General features: G+C 55.6%; 1 protein-coding gene across 4 annotated transcripts; it reads right to left on the reverse strand.

Moving 5' to 3' along the window:
• Nucleotides 1-679: 679 nt before the first annotated feature.
• Klf11 (KLF transcription factor 11) lies at nt 680-10,675 on the reverse strand. Of its 4 annotated transcripts, none has more exons than XR_015446757.1 (5): nt 10,484-10,658; nt 8,346-8,615; nt 6,563-7,532; nt 3,160-3,293; nt 2,791-2,941 (listed from the first exon to the last, which is right to left on the reverse strand). XR_015446757.1 is itself a non-coding variant. In XM_004869968.3 (4 exons), the coding sequence occupies exons 1-4, from the start codon at nt 10,523-10,525 to the stop codon at nt 2,649-2,651; spliced, it is 1,575 nt and encodes a 524-aa protein (XP_004870025.2). In that variant the 5' UTR covers nt 10,526-10,675; the 3' UTR covers nt 680-2,648. The 4 variants fall into 4 exon arrangements, 2 of the variants coding, with proteins under 2 accessions (XP_004870025.2, XP_021104049.2); XR_015446756.1 differs by having other exon boundaries at nt 3,160-3,296; XM_004869968.3 differs by lacking the exon at nt 3,160-3,293 and having other exon boundaries at nt 680-2,941; nt 10,484-10,675.
• Nucleotides 10,676-12,225: the final 1,550 nt, after the last annotated feature.

The raw sequence follows: 12,225 nt of genomic DNA on the forward strand, positions 1-12,225 counted from the left end.
GCGCAGGGTCCCAAGTTCCATCCCCTGTACCAAAAAAAAAAAAAAAAAAGAACTTTATAATTGAGATTTTAGAAGTCCGAGGAAGCCTGGCAGTTTGAGGGCAGAGCCCCGGGCCCCAGCAGTGAGAGCTCAAGAGCTGAGGGCACAGCAATGGAGCTGCCTTGGGGGTGGGGTGGGGGCGGGGCCTGGGGCCAAGGTCGGAGCCCCCAGCCTCTGGCAACACCAGAACCCTCCTGGGGCACTGGGGACTCCAGGGGCAGCAGATGGGAAGACAGCTCAGGTGTTTCAGTGGCTCTGGGGACTGGGCCCAGGGTCTTTACACTGAGCTACAGCCTAGCCCTCATTTTTTATTCCAAGATAGGGCCTCATTCCCCAAGCTACCCAGGCTGGGCTGGAGCGTGCCATCCTCCTGCCTCAGCCTCCCAGAGTGCTAGACTATGTGACTGGGTGGCCTCAAGGATCTCTTTGTGTCCCCCAGCACAGGCGGGGATGAGCCCCATGGCAGCAGGGCCATGCTGCCCTGGGGCCATCGAACCCAGACCAGAGCCCACATCCCAACAACCTGCAGAGGACACACACTCCAGGACGTGGAGACAGGTGGGTTCCAGGAAAGGGGGCAGAGTTCAGGCTGGGCTGGAGTCACCGACTGGGAGGGGTGAAATGACAGGACACAAGTCCATTTTGCGAATCAAGAAAGTTTTACATGATTTAAAGAAAAAAGTTACATTACACATACTCATTTAAATAATAAGGCGCAGTCTGTTACATAATACATAATTATGAAACATTTTAAATTTATGACTGAAATTACTTTAAAGGCTCCAAGTCAAAAAGATCAAGCACCCGGGGATTTAGCTCAGTGGTTCTGCCGCCTGCCTATCAAGCGCAAGGTCCCAAAGTTCAACCCCGGTACCAAAAAAGAAAGAAAAAATAAAAATCAAGCAAACCTGCTCGGGATAAAGTGCATGGGACCCTGCCTGGGCGTGGCCCCACACCCCACCCAGGGGAGTGTGGACTGGCAGAAGTGGCCAGCAGGGTCTGGGTCTTCTCCAGAGTTCAGATGGGAACTGTTCTCTAACCTACAATCTTTCAACAGGCAAGAGGAGGTCTTGTAGAAAGTGTCCCTCCAACAATCAGGAAGTGGAAGCTAAATTCTAACAATTTCAGGCCCATTTATTCTTTAGAAACCACACTGTGGAGAGAAGCCAATGCAAAGCGGAGCCCTCCGGCCACTGTCTCCCACCGCAACGCCACGGCTGGAGCAGCACTCAGCGTGGAGTGATACAAAGCCACCCACATCTGAGCCGGGGTGACACTGGGCAGCCAGTGTCCACACCGAACTGAAATGAGGGGCAGGGAGGACGCTCTGCAAAGGACAGTCTTCTGAAGGTCTAGGAACATTCGACTGCAGAACTGCCCTGGGTCTGGAAACCTGGAAACCTAAAACACACACACACACACACACACACACACACACACACACACACACGGATGAAAAGCAGCTGATATGAAAGGGCAGCTTAGCGGGCATCAAGTAACATACACTGAATGAGGGCGAGGGTCATAGACTACAAAGACCTGAAGACAAAACCTACCTTTAGTTAATTACCCAATAGTTCACCTGCCCTCATTAGAACAAAGGCTCAGTGCCAAAACTGAAAGGCAAAGGCAGCATCTAGATACATAGTGCACATAAAAGATTCTCCAGCTACCAAAACAGTGCAATGTTCCCATCTTCTGCTGCAGTGCTGCCTGGACTCCAAGGGATGGGCTCGCCTACCCCTGCCTGCCTTCCCAATGATGCAAGAAGCCCCACCCACAGGACACTGCCTCTCTGCTCAAGACACCTCCCTTCAAACAGGAGGCGACCAAAAGAGCAGACCACAAGCTCCGTAGTCTCACACCTAGTGAAGGAATCCTCGTGGGAACCCGACTCCCGGATGCCGTGGTTCCCAGAGCTGAGCTCTACAGCCCACCGCCTCCACACGAGGAGTGCGGCCTCCTTCGGTGCGTGGGCAAACTGCTCCTCCATGGCTGAAGGACACGGGCACCCCGACACTCACAGGCCACAGGGCCTGGAGCTCCCTGGGAACGACTCCGCGAAGCAAGCGAAGACTCCGCAAAGCAAGCGGCCACGCCATGGCACGCCATGCCACGCCGCTCTCCCCTTCTCTTCAGGAGGCCCTCCTTCAACCAGTTCTGATTGCAAACAAGTCTTAGCTCCAAGAGGCCTGGTAACACACGGGATTTCTTTCTAAATTGTGTACCACGCTTACTAAAAGCAGGGTCGTTATAAAACTGTTATTAAACACTGAAAAGGCTGAATATGATCTAGAAACTGGTGATTGGAGCACCAATATAAATATTTTTATAAAAAACAGTATAAAAGTAGTACCCTGTCTTATTTCTACAAAACATGAGTAGAAAGGTTGTAAAAATCCAGATTTTGTAAACTTTACTGCCAAAATGGTTGTTTGAATGCTGGTGATTTAGCTTATCAATTTTTCCATTCCCTTAAACAAAAAGAAACCTGTGAAACTGCAAAAGATAGAACAGGGTCCCAAACAGAAAGCAGTGAACAGCCCTCCCCAGCGCGGTCCAGGAGGAGCCCGGCTTCCTTGCCGCCGGCCCGCGGGCTCAGGGCAGGGTCAGGGCGAGGCGGGCCCAGGCGCAGGCATGAGTGGGGCCGGTCGGGCCGGGCTCTCGGCCGCTGCGCTCTCATGCAGCTTGCCCACCTCTGCCTGCCAGCCCGGGACCTTCTTGGCACTCATGTGGCGCCGTGCGTGCTTCGTCAGGTGGTCGCTGCGCATGAAGCGCCGCTCGCACACGGGGCACGCGAACTTCTTCTCCCCTGTGTGCGTGCGGCGGTGACGCGACAGTTCGTCAGAGCGCGCGAACTTCTTGTCGCAGCTGTCCCAGCTGCAGTTGAAAGGCTTCTCCCCTAGGGCGCGAGAAAGCGACACAGTAAGGAAACGAATGCTCAGCACCGATGGGCTCAGTTCAAATCATTTAAAAACTGTTTTACCAAAATCCCAGAGGAAGGGAGTAATATCCTATTATTCTGCTATTGGGTGATTCTGAAGTCAAGAAATCATCCAACATGCATTTCTTCCTACCACACCTACAATGTTATATGCCAAGGCTCTAAATCAAACTAACCTAATCTTTAGGTGGTGCATGCCTGGGATCCCAGCATTCAGGAGGCTGAGGCAGGAGGACTGCTGCAGGTTCGAGGCCAGCCTGGGTTACATAGTGAGTTCAGGGCCGGGGATTTAGCTCAGTGGTTTCGCCGCCTGCTGTGCAAGTGCAAGGACCCGAGTTCGATCCCCAATACCAAAAAACAAAACAAAACAAACAAACAAACAAACAAACAAAAAATACATAGTGAGTTCAAGGCCAGCCTGAGCTACATAATCAAGACCCTGTCTCAAAAAAGGAAAAAAACAAAACAAAACAAAAAACTTTTAGACCAGTAATCCCAGCATTCTGGGAGGCTGGGGCAGGAGGATCACAACTTGAATCCAAGATTGTGCAATTTACAACACCTTGTCTCAAAAAAAAAAAAAAAAAAATTCAATCTCCGGTACCAAAAAAAAAAAAATTTAAGGAAAGGACTGGAAATGTCACTCACTGCAAATGTCACTCACTCTTCAATTCCCAGTTTTGTACATACATATAGTTTTTAAAAATTAAAAATACGGGGCTGGGGATTTATCTCAGTGGTTTTGCCGCCTGCTGTGCAAGCGCAAGGACCCAAGTTCAATCCCCGGTAGCAAAAAAAAAAAAAATTTAAAAATACAGGGGCCAGGGACTTAGTTCAGTGGTTTTGCTGCCTGCTGCGCAAGCACAAGGGCCCGAATTCGATCCCCTAAAAAAACCAACAAGGAAAAAGAAAATTAAAAATACACAGTTATAGCTTGGAATAGGAGGAAGAATTTTTTTGTGTGTGATTTGAGACAGGGTCTCACTGTGCAGTTCAGGCTGGACTTGAACTCACTATGTACCCAGGGATAGCATCAAACTCATGATAATCCTCCTGCCTCAGTCTCCTGAGTGCTGGAATCATGATGATGCATCACACCCACCTAGGTGGAAGAATCTTAAAAGGAGTAATTTTTCCCTCTCAGAACACACTACACATCGGGATCTTTCAGACTTCTCAGCCTCCTTTCTTACACCAACAAACAGCTCAGAATCCTGACAGATGCCTTACTGCTAGGAGCTTCAAGTTACCCGGCACCTGCCAGATGCCTCCTCCCTGAGGGCCTTCCAGGGCCTTTCCAGCTGCACCCCGAGGCCCTGGGGCCACACACGGCTCTGGGCCCCAACGTTCCTGTGCATCCACTCTCTAGGCAGCACTCCCCGAACACAGTCAGAGGCCGAGAGCGGTGCTGAGGCTTCTCCAGACTCCAGCTCTGCCAGGTCACTGGGCCGCAGAAGGGCTGCAGGCTCCCTGGGTCTCCGAGACCCCACTGCGGGCAGCACGAAGTTGCTACTCTGGCTGGAGCCGTCCCCAGCCCCATGTGCTGGCAACAAGTAGGATCTGAGATGGGCTTGTGGCAGGGACTGGATGCTGAGGGCAGGCTCAGGGCAGCCGCATGGACAACCAGCTACAGGCTGGGCTGCCACAGGAGTGGTGCTGTGAGGAAGGCGAGGCTGCTCTCTGGCACGTGCACTGTGAGCGCACGAGCCGCTCTGCCCAATCTGCCATCTTGCACTGCAGGCAGCAGGGAGCCTGACAGCCCCCCACAGGGACTCCTGCAAGGCAGTGCCTCTGCACCACCCTCCGCCAATTTCCGTGTTTCTCGGGTTGGCAGAAACCATCACAAGTAACCCTATGGACACAGCCTCACCCCAAGCTCCGATGTCCATGGCAATGCCAGTGAAGGGTGACAAAGAGCCCAACAAGGGTCTTCTTCAGAAACTGAAGGACTCCGGGAAGCAGGCCCAGATCCTGCTCCGATGACCACCCCGCCAGTATCTCTCCAAAGGCCGTGGAGGGAGGGGCAGGAAGCAGGTGCCATCATGCCACATCTGCAATCCACCTGGCAGAAGCACTGTGCACCAGGGCCAAGACCATAGCATTCCTCAGAAGCACCCTCGCTCTGAGGAGGCACCTGTGCCACCCTGCTAAGGGCCACCCATCAGTGACTGGGTCAGCCTATACCAGACACCAAGAGCTTACACCCAGTGAGAAGGGCTGCGTAGAAAAAGAGCAGGCATGGTGCTCAACACCTGTGATCCCAGCACCTGAGAGGCTGAGGCAAAAAGCTCGCTGAGATCAAGGCCAGCCTGGACTACATAGGGAGACCCTGTCTCAAAAGACTCAAAAACGAAAGTAATTAAGAAATGCGGGGGGGACGCCCTGGAGCTGGGGATTTAGCTCAATGGCATCGAGCCTGCCTCCCAACCACAAGGTCCTCAGTTCGATCCCTGGTACTGGAAAAAAAAAAGAAACAAGGGCCAGGGATGTAGCTTTTGCACCCTGAATGCCTGGCAAGCACAAGGTCCTGAGTTTGATCCCCAGTACCAGAAAACAAACAAAAAACCAATTAAGAAACAAAGGGCAGTGGTGGGGAGACACACTGCAAGCCCTAGGGTCAGAGAAGGAAGGCCAGCAACATCTGGGAGGTGATGTGGGGAGGGCTGTTGGGGGTGCTGAGTATGGATAGATGGTTTGTGAACCAAGACAAGGGCTGGGGTGAAGGGCAGAAACTCAGACCCGGACTAAGGGCAAGGAGGCGTCTGCCTGGGTAAAGCAAGCACTTCAGAAGCCCCAGGCACACAGCCACTTCCTTCCCTCCATGGGCTGGCACAGTTCACATCCTGCCTCGAGGGCTCTGTGGCCAAACGTCCATGTGGACCCAGGCCTAGGCACCTGCTTCTGTGCGAGAGAGTGGGAGTCTAACGCTGAGAACCACCCAGGACACCTGAGAGAGGCGGCCCGGATCTGCCAGACCCTGCTAGAAAATGCCACCCGTGAGCTGTTTAGAGGTGAATTCCTTTTCCACAAACGTGCCATTCTGTCCCTCAACCACCAACTCTGTCAAGGACAGAGCACCTCTCTCACAGTAGTGGACACAGGCAATCTCCAGGGTGGACAATGAGGAGGAGACTACTAGGTCCTCACAGCTTCCTGTGTGACTTTGTCCAAACTCAAGATTCTATATGCTCAAACAAAACAAAACAAAAAACTACAGTGCTACCTTGGTTCATACACTCAATTCTCTCCACTGTTCTGGTTGCAAACCTAACTGGATGAGAACCCACCCAAATTTCCCCATAAAGTCAACATTGAACCTAACCATTGAATTTGATTCGGTTCTCATTCAACTTGGTTTGCGACCACAATTTTGGAGAAAAGTTTGTGAACCAAGGCACCACTGCATACTCTCCATACCCTGGAATCCGAGCCTTCCTAGTTTGGAAAACTTGCCCTAACATGCACTTTTTAAAAATGTAACACAAACACCATGGCAGAGCAAGGAGATGTGGATGCTGCATATCACCTGCCAGCTGGGCACTGCAGCAGGGTGCTGGCACAGTACCTGGCTGCACCTACCCGTGTGAGTGCGCAGGTGAGCCTTGAGGTGGGAGCTCTTGAAGTAGGTCTTCCGGCAGCCTGGGAAGTCGCACATGTAGTTCCTCCTCCGGCAGAAGTCGACCTGAGGGGTGCAGCTTTGGCTGGAGGCAATGAACACAGGCGCAGGGGCGAGGGGCAGCAGCTTGGTGCTGCCCACAGCTACAACGCCAGGCGGGGAGCTGGCTGGTAGGGGTAGGGGGGCCTGCGGCAGAACCAGCATCACAGCTCCCTGAGGCATGGGCACGGGTGGGCCCACAAACACTGGCTGGGGCGAGGGTGCAGCTTGGGATAGGAAGGGTTTCCCAGGCCCGGAAGACAACACAGGAGGGGTCTTCAGAAAAGCTGGCAACACCCCGCCCTGCCCAGGCACAGGGATCATCTGGCAGAGAACAGGGGGGCTGGAGACAGGGATGGAGATCAGAGGGCTGGGGAGGGAACTGCTCTTCCTTGGCAGGTCACTATCAGGACTCTTTGGTAAGCAGGCCTGCAGGGCAGCAGGCCACCCTGGCTGCTGGCCTTTGCCCATGGGGAGAGGGTCACCCGACTTGTTCGAGCAAGGCTGGCAGGAAGCCAAGCTGGCGAGGAGTAAACTGTCCTGGAGGCGCACATCCTGCGGGGCTTCAAACAGGCCGGGAAACCATGCCTCTCCCCCTCTGATCTTGGCTGCCCATTCTTCTCCGGACTGCACAGCAGGAGAGCCAGCAGGAGCAGGACTCTCCCTGGTGTGGCGGATCACACTTGTCACCACAGCCCTGCAGGGGCGGCTGGGGGCCGGCTCCGGCAGCTCGGGCTTCAGTTCTGGTGAGCCTTGCTCTGCCCTCCAATCCAGTGCTCTGGCTGCCAAGATGGGGGGCACATCCATGGGTGCTTTGGAATGGGTCAGCTGGGGAGGAACAGGTGCCCCTGGTGGTGGCTCCATGAGATCCGGGCTCTGAGGAGGGGTCATGCACTGGAAAATCAAGGCACCGAGAGATAAACCAAGTGAAAGGCCATTTGGGGGTAACTTTAAAGGCATTTACTTGATCACCTTGTCTCTGATGCCTTTAAAGATGCAACTAGAAAAAAAAGGCCAGGGATTTAGCTCAGTGGTTTTGCAGCCTGCCTCAAAAGTGCAAGGTCCCGAGTTTGATCCCAGGTACCAAAAAAAGAAAAAGACGCCTTCTCAGTCTGAGCCAGCTCCACCCCCAGCAGCTCTCAAGACTGTTCCCGGGAACCTGCTGCCCACTTCTAGCAAAGACTTAATCAGTGGCTCTGCCTGCTCCACTCCTCTCCACCCTGTCTCCGACAGTCCCCTGGGGAAGAAGCGAGGTGGAGGGGCCACACACTTCTACCATGCATGTCTCCCAGGGCAGTCACACCCCAAATGTCACTTGCGAGCAGCTTCTCCAGCATAAGAAGCCACTTCACAGCTGTAGCAAGTTAAACGACAGATTTATGCCGCCAGGTCCCATGGGAAGGCAGAGGTACCAGCATCATGACGAAGTGCAGGCCCCACCTGTCCTGAGCCTGGCCCTGCTCACTGGCCCACCCAAAACTCCCCAGGAAGGAAGTGACTTTCACTTCCTGGTGTCCACCTGCACATCCAAACCAATGCTAACTGTGGCTCAGCAAGCAAAGCCCCACCAACAGCTAGACATTTTCCAGAGAGGAAGGAAGGGTTTTCAACTCCTGGGACCTGCAAGGAAGCGCCCCTTGAATCTCACACAGTCCATTTCTATGCTACCTTGGCCTCTCAGAGAAATGTTCCCCTCCCTCCTCTTACCAGAGTTGAGAAAGAATGCAAGTCCTTTGGTAGCTCAGGTGCAGCTGTGTCCACAAGCACAGTGGCAGGCACATCTCCAGAGTCAGAGACGGGTGTGAGGGGTCTTATCTTCAGCTGGTCCCCTTTCTGGGCTCTCTGACCCCAGGAGCTCATGCACACAAGAGCCTCAACAGCTTCGATGTCCATCTGCTCCAAGATGCTACATGCAGACCTCTCACTGTCGTGCCGCTTCCTCTCCAGGATGGACTCACAGATATCCATGATGTCCACCTAAAGGTGACAACCATAAGGGGTTCTCAAAGCAGGTAAACCGGAAGACAACAGCTGTATTCCAGAGCACCTGGGCTCTGTCTAGGACAGGACTTCCAGAGAACGGAACACTCCCAACAACTCTGCTTTCGGACCACACTCAGCCAGCAAGCACTTTCCCCTGAAAGCCCTGACTGGCCTGACTCCAGGTATAAGCCCAGGGCCGGCCTGAAGATGTCACAGGGAGGAGGAGCACACAATGGCACTAAGCTGTCTGCTATGGGGGATACCCTCTAATGACAGCTGAACTAGCAGAGCCAAAATCACATTCCCACAGAAGCATTCTGGAAACTCTGGAGCACAGGGCAAATGTCCTAGTGGCTGAACTCCAGGCAAGTAAGCCAAAGCCTGCTTCCCCTCGAATTCAGACACATTAAGTCAGCTGCTAACCCTCAGCACTAGGAGGAGGAAAAAGTAAAAGATCCACCATGAGCCAGGTGTGGTGGCACATGGCAGTAATCTTAACACCCAGGAGGCTGAGGCAGGAGGATCACTGCAAGCTCAAGGCCAGCCAGGGCTACATGAGGAGTTCAAGTACAGCGTGAATTGCACAGCAGGACCCTATTCTCAAAACAAACAAAACTGATTCGCTACAGCCGGGCCTGGTGGTGCATGCCTGTAAGACCAGCAGCACTAAGGAAGCTGAGGCAGGAGGATTGCAGCAAGTTCAAAGCCAGCCTGGAGTACACAGTGAGACTGTCTCAAAAAAACATACCACAGGGCCAGGGATTTAGCTCAGTGGTGCCACCTGCCTCGAAAGCTTACGGTCCTGAGTTCGATCCCAGGCACCAAAAAACAAAAAACAACAACAACACACAATCCAGAAAGACCTCTACTCAGCGCGCCACACCATCATTTTTTAACCAAGAACGGTGACAGAATTTACTGATCTCTTCTGAAATCAAACCTTAAATCTCTACACACACACTCCCATTCAACTTGCCCGAACACCAGTTTTCCATCTTTCAGGCCTCCCTCAGCAAACACCTCAAAAGGCTACCTTTGCAAAGACGGGGTCTGTTCCCCAGTCCCGAGGCACTCCGTAGCGTCCGCGTGCAGCGTTCCCGCCAGTAGCCTTTCCCCCGCCCACGGCCCACCCCTTAGTCTGTCCGGCAGTTCTAGCCAGCTGCCCTTACTAGCATCAGCCTTTGCTCCGCTCCCTTCCCCCGTCAGCCACCCTTTGCCCCGCCCCTTGCCCCGCCCCTTGCCTGTGCCTCTTTCCGGCCCTATTCCCTATTCGCTTCTGCCCCGCCCTCATGTGCACCACCCTGGACCCGCCCTTCCCTTTGGCCCGCCCCCACGTTTTCAACTCTTTTCCCTTCGGCCCGCCCACTGCCTGCCGCCTTCCCGCCAGCCACCCTGGTCCCGCCCCCTCAGCCCCGCCCGCTACCGGCCGGCTTTCCCGTCTAACCTTTTCCTGCCTTTGGCCCGCCCCCTGCGTGCCGCTTTCCCGCCAGGCGCCCTTACCCCGCCCTTACCCCGCCCCAGCCCCGCCCCCGGCCCCCCACCCCCCGAGTGCCGCGTTCCCGCCAGCCTTGCCCCCGCCCAACCGCCGCCCTCCACAGGGTCCAGGTGACGTCATGGCTGGAAATAGCCCCGTGCCAGGCGGGGCGTGGACGCCAGACAAAGCTGCGCGCCGGCCGCGCGGCACACGCCCCCTGCCCATCCGGCCTCGGCAACTCACGAGCCCGCCTGGCCCGAGGCTGCCCCGCCCATCACTGCCAGGTCCGCCGCGAGGCCCCGCGCCCCCCATCCCACCCCACCCCGCACCACGACCTGCCTCGCCCGCGTTCAGACCAGCTTCCCTCCGCGCTCGCCCCTTCACTCACCGCGCGCGCCTCGTCCGAGCCCGCGGAGCCCGGGGTGTGCATGGTGCCGGCGTGAATGGGCAACAAAGTGGCCGCGGGCGTGAGCTCGGTGCACAGCGGGGACCGCAGCTCCCGGGCCGGCGCCCGCGCGGCTCTGCCCCGGCGCGACCCTGGCGGCGAGGGCGGGCGGTAGGAGGGCGGGGCGCCGCCGAGGGCGCGGCCGGGGGCGGGGCGCGCGAACCAAAATACACCGCCCCACCGGGGCGGGTCGGCCACCCCCAGCCAATCAGCAGTAGGCCAGTGAGCGGCCGGCCAATCAGGGCCGCGGGGGCCGCGTGATCGGAGTCTGGCCGCGGCGTGACCAGGCCTGGAGGAAGGCGGCACGTGTTTTGGTCGGGGCTAGGGGCGGGCCGCGGCGGCCTGGAAAGTAGGGGAAAGGTCCCGGCGCCGCGCGGTGGTGGGGACGTCCCGGCAGCTGCTGGCTGGGGATGCCGCCCGGGTGGGTCTCGTGCTGCAGGGCTCAGCCCTGTGCTCGTTCCGTTTTAAATGCCTGTAATCTGCGTGCGGCTCGTAGGGCTGCATTCTTGGCCCGGAAGAGGGTTGATCCTTGGCGGCCGCGGGTGGCATTCCTTCCTCCGGGAGGTCTTGAGGCTCCCTGTGTGTCTGGATGTGATGGCAACTTATTCTGAGTGGCTGTGTCCCTAAATCCCGCAGCACGGCTGTGGGACACCGTCTGCTCTGAACCTGTGTTTGCGGGGCTCTGACGGGGAAGGGGAAGTAGAGCGAGGTGTGGAAAAGCTCACCGCAGATGACAGTGGACACCTGAGCAGCTGCTGGCCCCTCGTCCCGTTAAAGACGCCAAGGCGGGGTGCAGGACTCCTACCACCCCTGTGTCACAGGCCTGGTTTGGTTGACCAGAGACCTTGGGTCGGCCAAAAAGAGGATATTTGTTGAAAGTGACAGTAGGACGAGTCTGGCGTGGTGGTGCAGGCCTGTAATCTCAGTATCGTGAGAGGCTGAGGCAGGAGGACCCCAAGTTCAAGCCCAGCCTGGCAACTTAGTGAGACCCTGTCCCAAAATGAAAAATCAGAAGGGAGCATCTGCCTGGTGGCTCTCACAGCCCCCTGTTCATACCTGTCCTAACAGCACTATTGCCCAGCACCCCGGAGCCCTGAGCCCTGAGCCGCTATCCTCCACTGTGCTGGGGACAATGGGTGCCTTCTATGCTGGCTCCTCTAGCTCCAGCCTTTCTGTCAGGCTGGTAGGGTCGCTGTCCTTTGTTGCCTGCATTTCATGTGTTGGAGACTCAGTCCCCGAAGGCTTCAGTTAATGACATTGGGAGGAGCGCTGTGCCTGGGTTTCAGAACCGTCCCTGAGCCCTGTCAGGGTGCCGATGGCTCTGACTCCATGTGCTGGGTTAGCCTGGGAGGGCTCATCAGCAGAATGTGCTGTTAGGAGTAAGTGGAGCCCTGGATATGAGCTGGTGTGTGTGTGTTTGTCCGTCCAATCCAGGGATGCTCAACCACTGAGCTATACCCCTAATGCTTCTTTTTTTTTTTTTTTTCTTGAGACAGGGTCTCACTGTGTAGTTCAGGCTGGCCTTGAACTCACTATGTAGCCAAGGTCGTCCTCAAATTTATGGCAATCCTCCTGCCTCAGCTTCTCAAGTTTTGGGATTACAAGTGTGTGCTACCATGCCCGGCATACTTTTTATTTTGAGACCGTTTGTTGAGTTGCTCTTGAACTTGAAATCCTCCTGTCTC

The sequence above is a fragment of the Heterocephalus glaber genome, unplaced genomic scaffold (assembly GCF_053883595.1).
Source record: "Heterocephalus glaber isolate CG9 unplaced genomic scaffold, H.glaber_assembly_v1.0 deba00001724, whole genome shotgun sequence".
In the NCBI taxonomy this organism is placed as follows: domain Eukaryota; kingdom Metazoa; phylum Chordata; class Mammalia; order Rodentia; family Bathyergidae; genus Heterocephalus; species Heterocephalus glaber.